The sequence below is a fragment of the Ammospiza nelsoni genome, chromosome 2 (assembly GCF_027579445.1).
Source record: "Ammospiza nelsoni isolate bAmmNel1 chromosome 2, bAmmNel1.pri, whole genome shotgun sequence".
In the NCBI taxonomy this organism is placed as follows: Eukaryota; Metazoa; Chordata; class Aves; order Passeriformes; family Passerellidae; genus Ammospiza; species Ammospiza nelsoni.
In genome coordinates, this window is record NC_080634.1 from 78,621,037 (window position 1) to 78,643,349 (window position 22,313).

The 22,313-nt window shown below is 38.6% G+C and overlaps 1 protein-coding gene across 1 annotated transcript in view; it reads right to left on the reverse strand.

Moving 5' to 3' along the window:
- Positions 1-22,313, reverse strand: part of ABCC4 (ATP binding cassette subfamily C member 4) — a 141,227-nt gene that overhangs the window by 25,373 nt on the left and 93,541 nt on the right. Inside the window, exons 21-28 of the mRNA XM_059491708.1 lie at positions 21,323-21,473; positions 20,556-20,675; positions 17,121-17,231; positions 15,540-15,640; positions 13,204-13,395; positions 8,956-9,111; positions 4,876-4,965; positions 4,226-4,398 (exon numbers count right to left, since the gene is read on the reverse strand). Of these exons, the coding sequence (XP_059347691.1) occupies positions 4,226-4,398; positions 4,876-4,965; positions 8,956-9,111; positions 13,204-13,395; positions 15,540-15,640; positions 17,121-17,231; positions 20,556-20,675; positions 21,323-21,473 (1,094 nt within the window). The remainder of the gene's footprint in view (positions 1-4,225; positions 4,399-4,875; positions 4,966-8,955; positions 9,112-13,203; positions 13,396-15,539; positions 15,641-17,120; positions 17,232-20,555; positions 20,676-21,322; positions 21,474-22,313) is intronic.

Below are 22,313 nucleotides of genomic sequence, written 5' to 3' on the forward strand. Positions count from 1 at the left end.
TGAGCTTAAGATAACAGTTCTGAACCACGGTCTGAGAGGCTTGGTCCTTCTGCTCCTACTTCCTAAAAGAAGCTCAACAACAAAGTGGGAAGCAGGTGTTCCTCAACTCTTTTTGAACAAAGGCCAGTAAGCAAACGGGGGAAGAGACAGGAAGAGGAGTCAGGACAGGGGCAGGCTCTTTAGTTCTGTGTTATCTCCTTAAGAAGAGGAAGTTGTTCATCATGTTCCACATCAGAGCTATACCAGTCCTTTCACCCCAGTGTTAATGAATGTATATTTGTTTGCTCTCTTCTCACCAACACCTCAATAACCTGGCTACTCTTACCTCCAAAACAAAAAGCAAAGCAGGGACATCCATGAAAACACTCACTATGGAAGAGTCTTATAGACACAGCAGGGTGTGTTCTCTGCAATGGTTGAAATGGCAAAACAAATGAAATATTCAATATTCAATACTCCCTAGAATTGTGTAAAGAAAGCCTTTTTCTTTCTCTACTGTCAAGCTCAAGGTGAAGTTTTCTGCGAAGCTACCACAGAACATGAGAATCGTAGCTGGCTCAGGAACTTTGGAAACAACTTTCCAAAGGGCTTAAAATTATTTGTAACTCAAGTTATTCCTACTGTTTTCCAAAAATGCCTCAGCCTTGAATACCCCTGTCCTCTGCATTAATTTATATTATCTTCTTTTATTGCATGTCCTCTTTATAGAACTACCTCTTCCTACATTTAAAAGAAAAAAGCAACTCATTCTTAGAGAGATACTATCAAACTATTATCTGAAACAGGTATTTCTTGAACACAAGCTTATCACTAACAAGAAACTGCTGTCCATATTGTGGGTGTGACAAATGTTCTAAAATGAGACTTCAGAGTAATCAGGAACAGACTTAATAGCTCCATCTTCAAATATCACAGTACAAGATCTCATGCAAACGTGTCTGCTGACTGACACTTGGCTAGATCCTCTCCAAGGTTCATGGCAGATCTTGGAGCATAGTTTTTGGGACAGCAGGCAGAAGCACTATCAGTAACCTCCAAGAGAATCTCAAAAGACCAAGAAAAGCATCTGTGTGCAGAATTATGTGCTGACAGAGCATAGAGACTGGATCACAAACCAGTTAGAGGTAGAAAAGTAGCAAAAGAAGCATAATTTCTGTCCCTTTTTCAGGGCATAAATAGACTCTTAGTGGTGTCTATCCACACTGAGCAAGTGTCTCGGCAAGTACCAAGTGATTTCATCACCCACCTCAGTAGATCAAACCCCATCATCTTTCAGGCACATTAAAAACCAAAGATGAAACCTGAATACTAAAAGCAGGGCTGCTGGATGACAAAAACCCAATCCTAATCTGATTATATAAAAATGGGAACCACAATACTCCCTACTGCAAGGAACAATACAATAAGAAAGCACAAAATGGTGGTATAGCTCTCCCACAGGCACCACAGGCTGAGGATCTAACACCAAGTTTCCCAGCAACCCAAGATCTGGTGTAACCTGAATTAGTTGACTGTGTAAAAAGAAAACTATCTGAAGAGGAAGAATAAATATGATCTGAATGCGAAGCAACCAAGCTGCTGAAAGGAAAACTGGGTAAGTCATTATCTTCTGTCTAATGTCCCCCTGGGATTGTCCTGAAAGCATATCTCACACTACGCAATTCCAGAGAGACTTAGAAAATTCCTCCAAAAGAGTTACAGCTAGCAGTTGGATGTAATAAAAGGTTAAACCTGACAAGTTTAAGATGGCTAATGAACTGAACTATGTGCAATAGCTGGTTTTACTACACTCAATGAACAACCAATGTAAAAAGATGTCAGTGGGTTGCTCGCCAAAAGTTTTGTTCTCTATAAGCAAAAATATGAGTTAACACAATTCAAACAAATTCAGTATTTCTAAAAAGTCTCAGTTACTAATGGTTTTGTTTCTGTGTATCATCAAAACAACTACATGAAGATTTTCAGCTCTTCTCCTCCAGATTTCACACAATTTTCCAGAACACTTCAACTGCTTTAAAACCAGAATCTATTCTTCAGGGTAAGAATGGACCAAGAAGATAAAATCAAATTAAATGTCTATCAGTCATCACATAAATCATGCAGGTAGTCTGACTTAGGGCAACCTTCTTTATGGCAAGCTCCTCCTTCCCCCAAAAAGCACTCACACCTCTGCCACATGCAGAGCAGGTGGCATCTCTGAGGAGCAAGGGAGAAAATGTGGGTACACATGCAAGCCAGAACATATGAAGAGGGAGAAGATGAACTTCAAATTCCTTCCCTTCGCTCCCAGTAGCAGACAGGAACGGCCTAGATGAGCTGAAATGTGGTGGGGAGCCCCTCGGGCTCAGTCCCCTGGGGAAGGTACAGTGCCCATCACACAGTGGGCCACAGTGCCACCACTGCCTCACGTCACCTCACCCTTCCTTCCCTAACTCCTGCCTTCTCACACCTGCTGCCAGGGTGAACTGCAGAAGGGACATGGTGACAGCAGCAGTTGAGGCTGCCAAGGGAGAGAGATCAAGAGCCAGAAAAACAAAGAAAAAAAAGAGAAGCATCTCCAGAGGCGGAGGCAGCTTGCCATGGTCTCCCATCTCAGGTGCTCGATATGATGTGTGCTTGCCACCAGGTGAGAGACAATGGTGCCAGGTATGGGGGTTGTGCATCAGAAGAGGAGGAGGTTTTCCTTACACACCAAAAATGCCTCCCTAACTGCTCAGTTAAGCAACCCACATCAGCATTTCCTGATGATCATCCTATCAGATTGCAGAGCTAAAAAATACTTGGCTCTAGTTATACCAACACATTAAGGAAAAGGTAATAATGACTGTAATGCAAACTGAATTCAAAGAAGAAGTTCCAAGTTATTATTTGTATTGTTATGCCTAGAGTTGATACAAACAAACATTTACCTTATTATAATATATATTGCAGCACACATTAATCAAGATCAATTAAATGGATAGTGCAAGTTGAGAACACACATGTGAGATGCCAAAATAGGGAGGATGAGTAAGATAGTATTAAATTTCCACACCTATGATTAATCAAAGTTAATCTATCAAAGCTCAGCCAAAAATAAACTAAGAGTAAAAAAAAAAAGAAAAGAAAAAAAGAAAAGAAAAAAGAGAATCCCTGGAAAGGGACTGCACTTCTCTACAGGTTTTAGAAATACAGTCAGCTGAACTGTAAAGCTACACCAGTAGGGCACCACTTCTCCCCTGAGAAGATGTTAGAAAAATGAGTCACGCCCAGATGACATACAAAATCCTTAATGCATCTGTTTGAGGGACTTGCTGTGTTATTGTCCTCTTTGGACTTTGAGCTCTCCCTCAAGCCATAGTTTGTTGGAACTATATATTCAGCTCAGACTAATTGATGCAGTACGTTTGCAGTATTGTTTCCCAAGTATTTCCACCAGGGCTTCAAATGTTTCAAAAATTAACAGTGGGGGTACTTAGCTATTGGAACAATTTAACAGCGGTTGTCATTGATTTTTTTTTTGCTATTGAGGTTGGATGTTCTTCCAGAAGTACACTCTAGTTCAAAAAGAAATGAATTCAGGAAATTCTGCTGGCCTGAATTATACAAGACAGAATAATGAACTAGTGAATCCATCCTGTAGACTTCAACATTTCCAAATCAGTTCTGCAATTCCTGTGGTGTTTGGGACAGCTTACCTTCTGCCTCTACTTTACCTCTAACTTACAACACCAGCATCTGAGCCATCTGAAAGGACAGCAATTCACAACCAGAAGTATCCGGTTTTGCTTACAGCCATTTTTCACCTTTCTAGTTGTAGGGGGTTTTGGGAGTGAGATGAATAACATCTTTTGTATTTATTTATTTCCAACAAACTTTTCTTCCAGAAGTCAACAGAACTCAACTTGTTTCCTGGCTATTCTGATGTTACAGAGATTTATTTTCAAGAACGTTCTTGTCTTCTAATCTATGGCTGCAGGACAAATAAACTTTGAATATTAATTTCCCTACTCTATGGAATGCACTGAAATTAGGGATCTTTTGAGTGCTTAGTTTATATCATCTGCTCCATACCCAAAGCTCAATCATCCTGTTTTGAATAGACAAAAATGATGGTATCATCAAAAACATAAAACAGCAATACAAAGTACATGAAATATAAAGCATTTAAGTTCATCTCTACAGCAGAGACGAACGTATTAGAAGAGAAACCAGCTCATTTTCATATGACAGATTTTGTTTTTACCTTGGGTCCACATTTGCTGTTGCTTCATCAATGATAAGAATACGATTTTTTTTTAGAACTGCTCTGGCAAGACACACCAGCTGTCTCTGACCAACACTAAAATTAGATCCAGATTCTGCCAGCTGTGTCTCCATTTTGTTGGGTAGATCTTCCACAACCTCCTTCAGTTGCACCTGTTGACATGTCAACATATTGTAGGATGAGTAACTCTCTTTTAAATCAGCTATTGTGTGTCTGATGACACAACAATAAGTATGCAAGGTTTGCCTTTTATATTCTGACACAAAATGAGTAAGTGCCAAGTTGGATTACAGTGTGTGTCAGTTATTAGAATTCTAAAAACATTAAAGCATGTTGTTAAGAATCTATTAATGTTCATTAAAACCAAGATATGAATCAGACTATAACCAAGGCATCATCCCAAAGGATAATTTTTTCACAAAAGACTTATATAACAATATACGCGCCTGCACACACATGTACACACACATACACAAACACACATATGATAGTGTACTTTTTTCTATCAACAGCTATACCTTTATCAAATCTGATGAAAATGTCCAAAATCTAACACACACAAGCACTGTAATATTATCGTTACATGGATTTTAAATACCAGATGTACATTATTAGATTTAGTAAGTCACCTCTTCCAAGGCGTTCCACAGCTCTTCATCAGTGTATTCATTGAAAGGATCTAAGTTTTTCCTCATAGTTCCAGTGAACAAAACAGGCTCCTGAAACCCAGTAAAATCAGCATTCCACTATAAATACAGGTTTTATATTGCAATAGGTAATTTAATGATAATCACAGCTAACCTATATCAACAATAGCACAGAAATATCTAACAAGCTATCATTTTTGAAATGCAAAGGTGTACATTACAACTGCATGCTTAAGAGGGATGGGGGGGAGGCAAGTGTTCAACTACTCTGTATGAAGATAATTTACCAAACAGGACAGGTCTGTTTGCAAATTGCTGTACACAGTTATGTCGGTACTTCAACGGGCATTTACATGCCACTGTTCTGATGCCACAAGCTATATATATACTTCCATGAAATCGTTGCTATCCTCATGGTATTGTTAATGAAAACCAACAACTAGCCCTGTCAATGAGCTCACACTCCTAAATTACTTTTGGGCAGTTTTGAAAACCTGTTTTTGAAGTACATAAACCAGAGAGGAATCAAAGAGCTTACAATGCCTTTCTGGTTTTCCTTCTGTGTTTGGCTGTGAGTTTGGTTTTTTTTTCATTCCATGCCATAAAAGCCGTTCTGTTGCACCATCAGGGCTAAGCAGGAACAGTTTTCACCATATAGAACCTAAACACATCTATACTGCCACAGCACCAAAGCAAACTTAGAACTGGAGCACTGCTGGGCAAAGATCTCACTCAAAACACACCAGGGAGTCAAATCAATACCTTCTTCCATTCAGGTATCAATGAAGTAAGAATGTGGTCGAATCAAGTTTTGGTCTACTTCAGTTCCAAGTCAGAGCAAAAACAGGTAATTCATCAAACTGGCACAAATCAAATCACACTGAAATATGTAGTATTTAAGAATTGGGAAGAGGACTTTTGGTTCAGAACTCCTTAAGCGGAAGATCAGTACTCAGTAATGTGAGTTGCCAGACCTGAGAGTCATGCACTGACACGACTTTAGGGCTAAACTCATCTTAATACCACACATAAAGACAAAAACAAGTCAAAAGCTGTAACAGTGCTAATCATAAATGGAGACCATTCATCATGCTGTCAGTTCTCTTTAAATTGGAAAAATTTTAGGCAGAATCCATTCTTTTTTTTTCTTTCTCCCCTGGGAAATAAAATATAACTTACACTGGGTAACTTCAGCTTACTCTGAGATTAACCTGTCATGACTTTCTCCCCATCTAACCCTAGTGATACCCAGATCCAAAGGGCTGCAGCAAACCAGAAGAGAATTCAGACCTTAACCCTTTTATTGTCTTTGAATTCTAAACCATCTGAGTGCTATAAAAGAATTTAAAAAGACAGAATACGCCATAAGCAATATAAAAGAAGATATACATTTCCTGATATAACATGCCAATTATTTCAAAGTATCTGCTGCAATAGCAATGTCATTAAAAACTTGCTGAAAGAGCAAAAGGGTTTAGCACAAAACATTTCCAAGTCAAAAAACAATTTTCTTCAGAAACACCTAGAAACTAATTTGTTTAACAACACACATTTTAGTACATCATTTGGCATATTTTGAAGGTATTGTTGCATTTATTTTCCTTTTCAATCCATTTTTATAGGTTGGCAAAGAGGAGGCTGAACCTATAAAGTGTTCACAACTATTATAAAAGTCCTAACAACAGACATGCACTGCAACAGAAGATAAGGATATTTTTTAATTACCATTTCTGACACAGATTATTATTTAAAACAGTCTGGTTTATGAGAGGAAAGCAATAAGACTAACCTGTAAATAATTGTTGTAAAAATGCTTGCAGTCAGAGAGGCAGACAACATTTGCATAGAAAAGATTTACAAACACAACCTTTACACAGCTCCATCCAAGCAAGCAATTAGAAGTCTAAGCACATTTTTATTTCTCCAGGTAGGTATTTAAACTCACAGACAAGAAAACTTCAGTCTTGCCTCATCACTCTCTAGGAATGGTTCTGTTTAGCATGTTTTATGTTGCAATTCTAATAAGCATCTCTCTCTCTGGTTTTTCAGCTGCCCACATAATTATGAAGATATTTGCTGCAAAATAACTACCTGATGTTACATTGCTATTATTGACACTACTATTAGCACAGCACCAGACAATGCCTATCATACAGTTTACCATAGCAGAAACCTGATTCCTTCTTCTTCTTCTTTGTACCACCACTTGATGGTTTTGCATATTGTTAGTAGAAACAGCCTTCCTTTACACACATACACACAAAAAAAAAAAAAAAAAGAAAAAAAGCTACCTGCTAGCCTTTGGGCACTCAAAACTTTTGTGACTATGATGCAAACCTTATATAAATTTGACAAAAATCACAGAGTTCCACTGGATTAAAACAGTTTTAAAACTATGTGAATAGACCTGTGTATGAAAAAAAGCTCACATGTATAATTGAATGTGGTGAACTTTGAGTATCTGTGTCATTCAGATGTAGAAACTGTATCTGACTGCAGTTTTCCTCTCTCAGTATCCTATTTTGTCCAACTGGGCTGAATTCCTCAAAATGAAAATATCACCCACAACAGCTATGGGCAAGGCTTTCAAAAAGCCGTAGACCTTGAATGAACTGATAATCATCTGTTTCACGAGAAAGGAACACTACACACAAACAAAAAAATGGAATTTAAATCCATATAAACTTCTCTTTACATACAACAGAGGACTAGTTCCAGTGAGTACTGCAATAACAAAGCCTGCAGCATGCAGAAACAAAAGACATCCTGCATTAGGCAATGATCCAATTGCTGGGGAAGTACCTATTTTTAATTTTTTTTTTCAATAGCATACCTGTTTCTTTTTGACTCCTACTATTTGAGGAAAAAAAAACCTCATTACCATTTGTATTAGATTCTCAACTTAAAGAAATTAATACACTCTGACTGCCACCCTGCAAACAGACTAGCACACATTCAGACATAATTCTAAACACAGATTCTGGTATAGCATAGAGAGATCTGAGAAATAATGCAGAATATGGCAAAAAAATTCCTGTTTTACAGTCTACCCTTCACTCTACCTGCCAGAACAGCGCAGATGAACTACTTTCCTAAATATGACTTCACATTTGCAGCATGTGAGCTTCTCACTCTTCCTCCCTCCTTCACTGGAGAGCAAATGCCCAGGGAAGAGACCAGAGCTCTCATGAAACTGTAACAGGCACAGACTTTGCCTCCTAAGTTTTAAGGTTACACATCATGCTTCTCTGATACAAGGTCTCATGAAATTAGGACTCTAAGAGAGAAGACCTGTGACCTACTGGATTTCTTTGAACAGCCTTTCTTCTACCCCAGCACGAGAGATGAGGCTATTTCCAACACTGCCCTACTGGGGTTTTTTTTCCTGTACTGTGGCCTTTCTCGCATTCAGTTTCTAAAATTCATCAAGTTTTATTTATCATGGGTTATAATGGCCTACTCTTTAATCTGTTCCTCTCGTCTACTCCTGTCAAACCTTCTCCAAATAAAGCAAAAGCTGATAGCTCACTTCTAGGCAGCACATTTGCTCCTTCTAAATCTAGCACCAGTCAGTTTGTACAGGGATAACTGGAGAGGTGAAAGTGGTCTTGCAAAGTCCCTTACTAAGGAAGCATCAGGCAGGAATTGCTGCCAAAGGATCAAGTGACTTCAGAGGACTGCTGAGGATTGGTATACACTTACCAGATTTTCTCTGCTTCTCCACAGACTATGGGAGGACAGCATACAGCTAACACACAGATATTCCAAAGGAACAGACAGGGCACAAAACTGGGGAAAAATGCTCCAGTTCACAAAACTGATTCTGTTTATCTTAAAATAATCAAGACCTTCCTCAAGTAAGAATAACGCCTAGCTACAGTTCCTGTATCTACTGCATTCAGAGGTGCAGGGGGAACACATCCCAGCAAAGCACTTTAAACATTATTATATTAAACAGTATAAACATTATTACATTAAACAGTTTAAACATTATTATATTAAACAGCACATTAAACAGTATTATATTCAAAACACCCATGGCAAACCAAGTCGCTCTCTTACTTGAGGTATAATTGAGATTTTCTTCCGCAAGTCATGGAGTCCCAGCTCTGATGTCAAGTACATATCAATCCAAATCCTTCCTTCAGGTTCTGCCAAGCGAAAGAGGGCTGCTATCAGAGAGCTTTTCCCAGCTCCGGTTCTTCCCACTATTCCAACCTAGGGAGCAAGCCAAGCCTGTACCATTAAACTGTGAGCTTTTCAGGAGAAATTAGTATGTCAAGCAACATTTTTACAGCACCATACGATTTGCAGTAGAACATGCACTAAATAAAACTTCTTTGCAATTAACATTCTTCCAAGAGGAAAAATCCTCTCCCCTTAAATCGGCCTGGATTCAGGTGACATTTGTATACATGACAATTTCTTGGATCATATTCAAAGGTGAATGATTTCCCCGTAAAGTGTGGTGTCTTGTTGTGTAAACAATTTAAAGTGGCTCAATGCATACAGTAATGTCATTCAAGGCTGCTAATTTTTATACTGAACCTGGTTTGCTGGGTGATGTTAGGCAAATCATTTCATGCATGCATCTACTACTCAACCCCAAAAGGGACTCCCATGAAGTACTCTGGGAACAATGTACTCCCGATTTAAAAAACTGAGACTGATTTTGGTTAGTTATGGTTAAGGTGAAGTACTTTAAAGTAGCATGATTATAAACTGTATCCATACTTCAGACATCTTCAGCAAGCATTGAAACTACAAGGCCATGACATCAAGCTGAAATTCCTTTTCAAACAGAAGAAACAGCAAATAATAAAATCACAAAGATTCGGGGTTCTTTTTTCTCCCAAAGAAAAACTGGAAGACATACACAGTGTGAAAAAAAAAAATAAAGCTTTCAGAAAAAAGAGACAATGAAAAATACAGGATTGATAATTTTAATGACAAGGGGCTAAGATCAAGAAATATTTCTTCTATTTTAATTTTTTAAAATGTTATAGTCGGATAAAGGATTCTTAGAGAAAAACAGTGTACAGTAACCAACTGTATCAGAGAAGATAATGGGTGTAACCTTCTACACAGATCTGATCTGGCAGAATTTGTTATTTCCTGCATTCTGTTCTAATCCCTACATTCCCCCCACCCCCCAAAAAAAAAATCAGCACACTGAAAAAGTTCAGAGCAGTGCAACACAAAATTAATACGGGCTGGAGATTCTGATTTGATGGGGAAGGATTTATGAGAATTAAACATGTATAATATGGCTTGCTGAAGTGATTGGGGTGCAGAAAAGAGGAATAAAGATGAAAACCTTCATGAGTGTACATACAGACACCAGAGGGCAATTACCTACTGCCTCAGACTCACATGTATGCAGCAATGCCTGCTGAAATGAAATTCAGCACAGGAAACTGCACCAAAGTGCAAGGAGAAACTTTCAATTAGAGACACTAAGTTCAGACAAAACAGCAGTGCCCACATTTGACAAAAAATACACAACACACTAAAAAAGTACACTTCAAGGAGCAACTTATGCTGCATAATCTAAAATATATTTTCTCCTTCTACATTCTGATTTAACAATTTCATCCAACAATTCATTATTGTACTACTGTACTATAAACTAATTAACATTTCTACAATGCTTTTTATTAAACAGACTAATTTAAGCAAATCTGTTACAATAAATGATCAAATGTTTTAGTACTCTAAATTGTATCAGTGAAACAATGGAAAAATAGTTCTGAATAGATAAACTGCAGCTCAGAAAGAAAGAGCTGAATAGAGAACACAGACAATCAGTTGTGAAAATGAAAGTTCAATTGTTCCTCTGCAAATGTCAATATAAAGTATTGTTTCAAAGATATAAAGAAAAAGCCATACAAAATACATTGATACTTAAAATAAAAATGCAGCTGCTCTGCATATTGTCAAAATCCCACTTTTGGTTTGGCATCAAATGAAAGGACTATGCTCTTCAACATTTAGAAGAATCTATTTGCATCTTTGGTCCAATTGACTACAGGCTGCTGAAAACTGACAGGAATTTGAAAGAGCTCTCAGTATACACATTATCCACTTTTGAATACATTTTATTCTTCACAAGCCCACACTCACAGCTAGTGCAAATACAGGAGCAGCCTGCAAATGGCAGTGGCACCTATCAGGAATCACAGGGCCAGGACTGTGCTGCCTGATACAAGCCCAGTGCACACACAGGAGTACACCTGCTACGCTGGGCTCATCATTACTCAAGTGTCACTTGTACTTCACAGCAGAGCTGCACAAAAAATGTGAGATTTACAGCATGTCAGCCACTCCACTGAAACTGCCCATGCCTTTGTTATCCCTCAGGCAGCCCTCCCTTTCGTCGTGGGAGCACAGCTGCCACGCCATAAATCTACATGTGCACCTTCCTGACTTTTCCATGTAGCCTGCAGACCCAGGAGCTGTCAGGAAAAGGTGCATTTAACAATATGTTAGCCAATAAGCATTCATGAGCTCCCTGAAACAAAGACTGTGTGTAAAACCCAATACTACACATATTAACCTTCCCCTGCTGCAGGGGAGGTTACACAGCAGTTTGTGTCTGCCTGATTTGTTTCTGCCAGACCACACTACTTCAGCAAAGATGTTTAAAACACAGGGTCCTTCCTGGCCTGCTTTGACTGTAGGGAAATACTGAATGCTGAGACAAAACAGATTAAAAGAGACTTTAGTGAGTGATCTGCTAGCAATCACCTCCCTCATTCTTACCATACCCACAGCTTCCCTAACTGGGCCCTGGGGTTGCTACAAGAAAAAATACAAGCACGCAGAAGCTTAAACTCATTCCTGCTGCCAGTGGCACCGCAGCCACCAGAAGTCTCTAAAAGCCAGGGGCCTAAACAGGCATAAGAGCTTTCAATGACAGCAGTATGGGCAGAATCCCCGACAGATCTAGAAACCTGGTTCTGAAGAAGATGCTTCTCCATAATTAAAACCAATGTGAGGAGGAGAGATGCTTGGGAGATTTATTTTACACAGTGGCAGCCTACTGCAGTATTGTGCAAAACATCATAGAAAGCAAACACAAAGTTCTTGGCAATAGTTTCAAGCTGGGCAAATTCAAGATGATGAAATCACAGCATAACTGCTCAGCAAAAATAAATACCCCCAGTCATCCCTCTGTCTCCTGCCCCCACCAAGGTGTGAGTCATGCACTGCTACTATCTCTTGCTTCCGTTTTCAATTTTATTCCTGTCTCTCACTGAGAAATCTAGGATTTCTTGTCTGTATTGGAGAGACTTGTAACAGCTAAGGAGACAGTCCACATGGCTCTTCTTCTCAAGAGACCATTTTTTACTCATTCACAGATAATTCCAGGAAATCACCTCAATGTAGCAAAGTCTGGTTGAATTTTTGTAACATTCACATTATAAAGGTCCACTTGAGGACATGAACGGTTTGGAATTGAATGGAAAAACATGTTAAAAAGAAGGCACAGGCAAGGATTGTAGAGTTGAACCACTCTCCTAGGGAAGACCTCCTAATCAAAAAAGTACACCTGCATTTGAAATGTAGCAAAGCACAAATTAACACTTCAGGGCTCTAATTTAATTTTGTCTGTGGGGGAGACCTTCCCTGCAGCAGTCTTTCAACAGGGATAGTGCCAAAATTGGGGAGGAGGAGTCAAATTTGCAGAGGAGCAAGAGTTTTATTTCTATGTTTCTTTTGGCTACCAATCTAATTAACAACAACAGTTAATTGCATTGGTTGCCAAAAGGAACTGAAATAAAATCCTAAATTCTGAAGTTATGCAACTGATTTGTATTTCTTTCTTCTATCTTCCATTCTGGACTCAGTGCAAGGGCATGTACATTCCTTATTTTCTATTGGTTTTGCTCACCTTGTCTCTTGACATACTCAATTCCAATTATGTTCCCTCTGTTGAAACCCCAATTTTCTAATGCAGCTCCATTTTCTTTGGATTTCAACAAACATTCTTGCCTTGGCTGGTATTTTCCATGTCTGCTACTTTCTGAAGAATCTCAGATTCTTTTTAAGCAAATTATCAGGTATGTTTAATCCTTTGTTTTGATAGACTGAAATATCATGTTCCCAGACAAATTCATGCTACACTTACATGAAATAAATAGGCTATTACTTCTGGTATTAAATATAACTAAGGGTTATTTTTAAAAGAACATTTACTATTTTCCTAACATACATGGATTTTAGAAATCATTTCTAGCATGCAGCTTCTTGCCAACTCATTATCTTGGCTTAATTTCTGTGAATATCCAAAGACAGCCACATACATACCTTTTCTTTTGGTTTAATTACAGCAGACAAATGTCTTAAAACCAATGGTCCATCTAGACTGTAAGTGAAGTTAACATTCTCAAATGCTATCATTCCTTGGTTAGGCCATTCTGGTGGTGGATGTTTGTTGGTCTCCCAAGGAGCTTCTTTTTCAAGTTCTGTGTACTCCATCACTCTTTCTACTGAGATCATCTAAGGCGAGGAAAGAAGACATAGATACATGAGCCTCATCCTATGCCATACTCTGCAAATACTGCCTGCATATAAAAATTTTTACCATGGAGATTCAATGCAAATTACTCTGTGGTTTTTTTTTTTTTTTAACACAGGTAAGAGTATTTGGTGCCATTCTAGGCTTTCTTTATGCAATTAAAAAAGTGGAGAGAATGCATCGCATGTCCTACTACAGATCCAGATCTATCACGATACATAAAGCCATTCATAAGCATTTCTCATCAGTAGGATTAATTACAAACTTAAATACTGCAAAAGTTTTAAGAAAATTAAGCTATGAGAGTTGTCTGTCAGTCTTGACTAAGATGACACCAATCCATTGTGTGTTAGAAAGATAAAGCTAGAAATGAAACTGCCAGATTAACTACAGGCAGACACATGAATGAGTTTGACTCCTTGCTCTGCATAGGACAACCCAAAAAAAAATCACACCATGTGCCTAAGAGCATTCTCCAAATGCTTCTTGAACTCTGGCAGACCTGATGCCATGTCCACTTCCCTGTGGAGCCTTTTCCAGTGTGCAACCACCCTCTGGGTGAAGAATCTTTTTCTAAAATTCAGCCTAAACCTCCCCCCACAGCTCCAGGCCAGTCCCTCAGTCCTGTCACTGGTCACCACAGAGAAGAGATCAGTGCCTGCCCCTCTTCTTTCCCTCACAAAGAAGCTGTAGACCACAACTCCCTTCAGTCTCCTCTTATCCAGGCTGAACAGCCCAAGTGACCTCAGCCACTCCTCATATGGGCTTTCCCTCCAGATCCTTCACCATCCTCATGATCCTCCTTTGGATGTGCTCCAACAGCTTCATTGTGTATTGTGCTGCCCAAAACTGCACACAGGACTGAAAACAAGGCTGCACCACCACTGAACAGAGTGTGACACTCACTGCCCTTGACCAGCTAGCGACAGAATGGAGTGAAATGTTCCTGCCTCCCACAGGTATATGGGAGGTATATATATATATCCAACAAGGGATTTTTGGTGGATGTCCACCCATTGAAGAAGTTAATGCTAATCATAGATCCATAAAATTATCAGCATTTCACACCAAAGCCAGGTTAATGAATGACCTTTCTCTTCCAAGGTATTTCACAGCCTCCAAGAAAGCTACACAGTACATGTGACACTCCCACAGACACTTCCAAAACATCCCCAATGGTATGAAAAAACCTGAAAGTTTTCTTCCCATTTCTCAGAAAATCTGTCACCAACCGTTTACTGGTGTGTGAAAAATGCACTGAAAAACCAATGTGGTAGCAAAAAAAAATTCCAACTTTGTTATTATCGTGACTCCTACTATCATTATAATATAATTAAGCATGGCTTTGTAACTTCTACAAAAGGACTACACATATTTCCTAGACTAAGTGCAGCAAACTATAATTACAAGTAACTTAAGCTGTCAACACAACAAAAAAAATCCCAGGTTTATGTTTAGCATGTTTTTCCTACAATCTGTTTTTCTTATGTATTATCTTGAGAAAGTAGACAGGCCAATTAGAACATGCTAGTAAATACTGTGAATTGGTCAAAGGCGTTTTATATGATATATTTTGGAAAACACACAACCTTGTCAGCTGAATATAAACAAATACTTTCACATTTGTGTTAACTTAGAATAAATTTAAAAGTTATAAGCCTTTGCTATGGAATAATAGGACTCTAAAAATGCCATGAGGGATATAAATAAAATTTTAAAATGCAGTAATAAATAACAATAAATTATAAATACCAAATATAAAAACATAATTTAAAATCTTCCTTATAGACAGGGATTAATTTATTGCAACTTTAGCAAGTTGCAATGCAATTGTCTACACTGTAACTAGACAGTCTCCTTTCTGCTGTAAAGGGAGATTGTAAAACCTCCCTTACTATGAAAGCAGGACAATCCCCAGACACAGTTCATCTTAATAAACATTCAGAATCAGTCAGACAAATCATAACCTAAAAGAAGTAATTTTTCTTTATGACTGCAGAGTGGTGCCTCAATCGCTTGCAAAGGTATTAATACTCTGTGTTATTTAAGAAGAATCTCATCCTTAAAGCTTCATGTCACAAGCATGAAAGGAAACAGGAGGGGAAAAGGAAGAAACAAACATTACCAGGTTTTCAACTTCAGCACTCTGTCTAACACCCCACTGGAACGTTCCCATGAGGGTGATGGCATAGGAGAGCGCCAAACCAACCTGCCCCGCATTCAGAGCTGCACAAGAAAGGAAAATGAGGCTTGAATAGGTGCATTGTAATTACACAAAATCTCAGTTAAGTTCTCTTTCATGAGGTTACTTACATGATGGAAGCATCACAGCCAGAATTTTATTTGGTTATGCCCTGCTTGCTATCTGTGCAATGAGCAGCTCCAGGCAGAACAGCTGTTAGCAGCATTTCTGGGGTACATTCTGGACACATTTCGACAAGATAAACCAAATTCTCCTTGGCCTGGTGTTCATCTAAAAACTGAGGTTCAGTCTCAAGATGAAACTTACATAGATTTTTAGGGTCATCCCTGTCTGGCTGAGCATTAGTTAACTCTTCACTCTTTTTCTATGCAAATGAGGTAAGGCCCTCAACCTAAGCAAAAACTGTGTAAAATTATTTCAAAATTAGTTATGAAATTTACCTCAACTTTGTACTCTTATAAACAATCAGATAAAGTAAAAGGAGAGAATATTTCTTCCCCTGTTTATAAAAGCACTTACTGCGTTCAGTGGGCCTACTCTCACAAAATAAATGTATTCTGCCTGCCCCAATATTAAGCACGATTGTCCTCTGACTTACTTGAACTTTATCCTAACATAGTGCTATTGACTTTGAGAGAACTACTCTTTATCCAAAAGCAAGGGAAGATTCAGGACCATTGTTTTGACTTGTCTTTTTGCATGCTAGTAACATCAAACCTAGCTCAAAATTTGTGGAGTTGTGCAGCACAGTGTGTTCAAATTTTAAAATACACATGCACATATAAAACTTATCCAAAGAAAAAAGAAAAGAAAAGAAACAAAACCAGCAAATTAGCACTAATTTTCATGTCCAAGATAATTACTTCTTCCTTCATGTTTTAGATGACTATCTCATTCTAGCACATCTAACCCAATTACATCCCGGATGATGCATACACTAATGACAGTTCATGAGTGACAGTGAACATAAAATGTATTATTATGAGGCAATTTTCTTTCTGGAACTGGCCTATTCCACTGATCCAAGATACGAGAAGAGTATCCCTAGGAACTTTAGCTTGCCTTTTGACCTACTGTGCCACGTGCAGAAAGGAAAAAGATTGTTAAGAAGCAGCTCCGTGGGTGTTTCAATATAAAAGCAAAGCCCTGTAGGCCCAAAAGAGAAAGACAAAGGTAGGGAAAAAGAAGATTTATTTCTTGTTATTGCTCTGAAAGCCAGAATCTCAAAAGTGAGGAGTACAGAAGAGCACGTTTGTTTGCACACTTGGGGATGATGACAGATGTAATGCCTCAGCCCGGAAGATGTCTGAACTGCCTCCAGGATTTGCAGGAAAGCAGATACAGCCCCAATGCCCTAGACTAAGGAAGAGATCATGATCTAGAAAGAAATATTTAACTTAATTACAGCCTTTAAACAATTAGAGACAGCAACATATGAAAAAGAATTAGGCATTATTATACATGGTAATTACTGGGTGAACTTTTTCTAACATCTGTACTTACTGTTGGCGAGAAGCAGGGAACCAAAAGCAACCACTATAACAAAAATGGCACAGATGGCATCCAGACGCACAGCAAACCACCTTGAGGTTGTCAAGAAGAGAAACCAGGCCTCTAAAGTGTATTTTACAAAGACATAAAACCAGTGGATTATTAGAAAACTAAGCTGCATAATTATGACTAAATTTATTCATGTTAATAATACAAATTGTCAAAAAACCCCAACGTCGCCATCTTCAAGTGCTGTCTGCATGGACATCAGGCTACTGACCAGTTTTCCTGAAATTGTCTAATTTAGTTTTCACACCAGTAGCAACCACAATAGGAAGAGAAAGAAAAACAGTCAAAGCTCGGAGCATGGTCCACTTATTCAAAATGGAAGTCTCTTCCCAACTCTAGTGGACCCAACAGTCTTATACAAAAAGCAAAAGTACAACTGCATTTATTGTAGCTGGACTATTTTAGCTAGAACATGTCCCAACACAACTGTCAGAGCCAAGTTCTTAGAAGGCAGCTGCAGCTGGTTAAGCTCCTGTAGGAGCTACTCAACACAGGCAGTACAGCTATACAGAGGTGTTCAGGTTATTAGATGCACATTTTTACATTTGGGAAAGCTCACAGGTGGACATCTCCACTTTGCACTCACTCAGGTGTTGACAATTTGGTACTAAGTTCCATCCCAGGTAGATATGCTACAGTACAAGGTACAAGAGACAGCACAAAAAGACACTGCAATACAGAGGGCAAAGTGAATCCAAGGCCAAAACCAGAAGCAAAGTAGCCATGAGGACTACTCAGAGGAATTGCACTCAGAGGAATTGTTCCAGCTGCTACCAAGTCACAGCAGAAGCTTACCATTCCAACCCCTTCTGCCTTGCTTGCCACTACTCCCTGCTAAAGATCACTGCAGTTTCAACTCTTCAATGTTCTTTAGCCTAGTGCTAGGAACAATTCAGACTAAAAAAATTCTCCCTTCTGGGAGATTGAGAGGAGATAAGTGTGGCTTTAAGCCTGATCATCAACAGCCAGATTATGGAGCTTTTGCTCCATTGATCCTAACTGTCCAGGGAGGTATGTTATACTGCCAGCTTGAGATGGGTCATTTTGCAACCTCTCTATGCAACAAGGGTCACTGTGCATAACAAAAGGAATCTGACAGTCACAGGAACTAATAAAGACTCATCGTGGTCTGATGACTCATGGGCTTGCTTATAGAGATGGGCACTGGCAGGAAGGAAACTTGGTTTTGGTCAAATGTCAGCATGCCTTTTAGATGTTTTTTATCTCAAATTTATTTAATACTCCATTCATAGGCATCCTTCAAAGGGGTTCAAAGCAAATGTCCTGAGTCCTAGGCTCAGGCCTAAATAGACACTACTCCAGCCAAAAGTGCTAAACAAAACCATCACTGGCTGGGAGAGTCTTCTGCAATGCAGGAAAGAATTTAAAACTCTTTAGGAGACTAAAAAACCCAGGACTCCAACTTTGTGAGCTGCTATGAAATGTATTCTCTCACATCAGCTACTGCTTGCTCACATTTACTATTGAAGAACTATCCAGTGTGAAAACAACTTCAGGAAATCTCTAGTTCAGCCTCCTGCTCAAGCACAGTCAGGTCAGACGTCACACCATGTTGCTCCATGCTTTGTGCAGTTTGAGTCTTGAAATCTATACAGATGAAGCCTGCACCTCTGGGCAATCCTTGCCTCTGCTTGACTGTGCTCACAGTGAAATAGCTTTTCCTTGAATTCAGGTTAAAAATCTCTTGTTACAACTTACACCCAAGTCGGTGCTCCTACCACTACGTACCATGGTGAAAAACCTGTGTTTATGGCATCCTTGCAGGCACTGGAAGGTAGCTATTAAATCCTCTGTATTCTGTGAACTGAACAAGCCCAGTACCCTCCCCACAAGGAAACCTCTCCTGTTAATACCCTAACTATCTTCGTGGCCCCTCCAGGGAGCTCACTCCAGTTTGTCAGAACGTCTCCCAGAGCTGGCAGTCCACGAGTGCATGCAGTACTCCCAGGGTGGCTAGCAAGTCTGGAGGGAGACAACCACTTCCCTCCTTCCCCTGGCTATGCTCCTGTTAGCACAGCCCAGAGGGTGCTGGCCTCCTTTGCTGTCCAGGCACACATTCCCTGTGAGCACCAAAAACCACAGACACTTTAAGCCAGCTGGTGTGTCCCAAAGGCTTGGGGGGAAAGTCACCAAGATGAAGAGTGTAGGTATACAGAAGAGTGTGACTATAAGCACTGAAGCTTGACCTCAAAAACAGGTTCATGATCTGCCCATGAAGGGTATTATTGACAGTTTTGTTCGGGAGATGCACAAAACTGACTGAAAAATGGAAGTGTTTTTATGTTCCCTGGATCTGACCTCAAAATACAGAATAATATTTCTCTTAAATGTCATGGTCCTCTTTGTATAGTGAAACTTCTATATGCAGTTTATTTCCTAAAGATGTCTTTTATAGAAAACTAAACCACAACTTTGTCTTCCCTCGCTATCAGGTATTGTAACACTGATTTGGTCACATAACTAGCAAGTATAAAATATTAAAAATGGGAAATTCAAGGCTAGAGGTTCCTCCCTGGAAGATGCACTACACCAGTCACAAGTCACTGGGCTCAACATGGTCAGTGTGTATGATGCTACAACTGTGATAAGCTGTACTTCAGAAAGGATCAGCTGGTCTTGTCTGAAACCTCATAAATCTATAAATTACAAAACAGCAATCAAATATACTTGTATGCCTTACAGCGGAGGAAAGTCACAATGTTACCTAACAAACACCAAACTGAAAACTGAAAACTTGCATTCTGCTATATCTTGAAGAACACTGCAATAGAGAACATTTAAATAACAGAAGTCAAAGAATGACAGTCCAAACCTGAATTATATTACTTATGCTTGCAGAAAACTAATATTTCACACCTTCCAATTACGTTAATTCCATAGTTTAGATTTAAGCCCTGAAAACTACTCAAAGTAAAGTAAGTTACATTTATGAAAATTTCCCAAGATTATTTATACCATTCCAAGCACACTACTTAGTATCAAATGCTTCATAATATAGTTTGTTTCCTCCACATCTCTCTCCATCCTCCCCCTACCGTTCCTTTTCTTAAAGATGGAATTCAGGAAAATGTTAAAAATTACTCTTTAAGTATTCTTATCAGGCATACTTTCAAATGTTTATCTTATACATTGTTAAAATATATGCATGGGTATTCTAAATTATATTACAGCCCAAAGTAAACTCTCTAAATCTAGACAGATAATGTTTTTGTTCTAATACAGGAATTTTACCCTAAAGAGACAAATGCACAGCTCCTACTGATTTTAATGCACATTATATACATGTCGCTGAGGGCATAAGATATTTCCCTCCTACCGTGCAAAGTATTTGATTTTTCACATCAACTCATCACAAACCTGAGTGGAGGTCTTGGTGTGCATCAAATAATTTTTGAAATCTTTCCTCAGCTTTCAAAGCCCGAATAGTCCAAAGCCCCTGGAGGGATGACGACAAGTGGGAGAACACTGGACTTCGAGCTACAAAGGGAAATGAGAGTTGAGTTAACTTAACAATAGATGAAGGACAACATTTAATTCTTCTTGTACCACACTAATCTTTAATCCTACCACTTTATATTTAAGCATACAAACTACTCTACTGCATCTTTTGAGAATAAATATGCACTATCTTTAACTGATGTTCTCTTACTCAATTAGAATCAGTCAGACAGCCAGGCAGATTAATTTATACAAAAATGTCTTACATTTTTAACAATAGCTGTCACTGTAGAAATTCTTTGGGTTTTATTAATGACATTAGGCACCCATGTTTGTTATTCATAATGCTTAATATTCCATATCATAGTCAAGCTAAAGTCAGGCACAGGAGTCAGATAAGGTCAGAAATACCATTAATATATGCATGCAAGGTCCCAAAGACCAGCAGCTTAGCATATTGTTAACTGGCTTTATTTACAGATAGTTAGCTGACATACCCTAGGTTTATCATTATGCAAAACAGGAGTTAAGCATGTAATTCACTAGTTGAGAATCAAGGCAATAAGGAAGTTTTTTGCATAGCAAAAGAAAAAAAAATTCTTTGATGGACTGTCTATAAAATACTAGCATTTCACATAATAATAAGTAGGGTTCAAACTAACATTAAGTCCCACCAAGCTACATACTTGTGGATTCTAGACGTTTAATATCTCTTGAAGTGTCTAAGAAATATCGTCGAAGAAAAATGAAAAGAATAAATAGTGGAATTAAGGGGATGAGCATCCAAGGAATCACTGCCACAGCCACAGCCACCACACCACAAATCTGTAGGAGAGTCTGGAGCACAATAGAAACAAAATAAAAAACTCTTTGCCAGAAGAATTTAATTTAGAACAAGTATAAAACTATTTAACACTACTGAAACATTTAAATATTTAAACATAACTACCACATTTAAGAGCGGATGCATTGTATAACATATGAGCAACATCTATTTTTAAGCAACTTGGAAAATTTACTGTAATATCTAAATTGACTATTTTTCTGGTTTATGGCTTTCTTACACATTATTTGTTCTTTAAAGTAAGTCTTTACAAAGCTGGTTGACTGAAAATTAGTGTCTTTCTTGGTAGACTATTTTGTGACTGCTGTAATAAAGTAATAAATGATCAATGTAACAGACAACTAATCTTTAACGGATCCTAGTTATTTGGTGAATCAAGGACATGTTTTTTCACTCCTGCTAAGGAGAAACTGGTGAAAAACTGGCTTTCAACTTGAGTTGAAAGACTTGACACTCGGAAGAGAGACTTTCTACATAGGCTTGCAATGTTTTCCTGAACACAGCATTGTCCCATTTAGAAAGAAAACTCAGGACAGGAGAAAGTGGGCTTTCTCTTCTCAAAGGATTGCAATGTGAAATGCTACAAATAAGAAGGAAATGTTACACACTGCAAAAAGTGTCATAAAACGCTTGTTTCACCAGGTTTACTAGAGTGTAATGTAACAGGTGAGGTAACTTGACTTTACTCTCAGAAAACTAGATATAATGAGGAAAACTCTGTTGCTTAGGACAGGGGATCCTCGCCCAACTTTCTGAATTAAATCCTCCATTTCCTTCCGACCCCTTCACATCTTCCATCAAACTATCAGTTTGAATATACAGTCAAAACCATC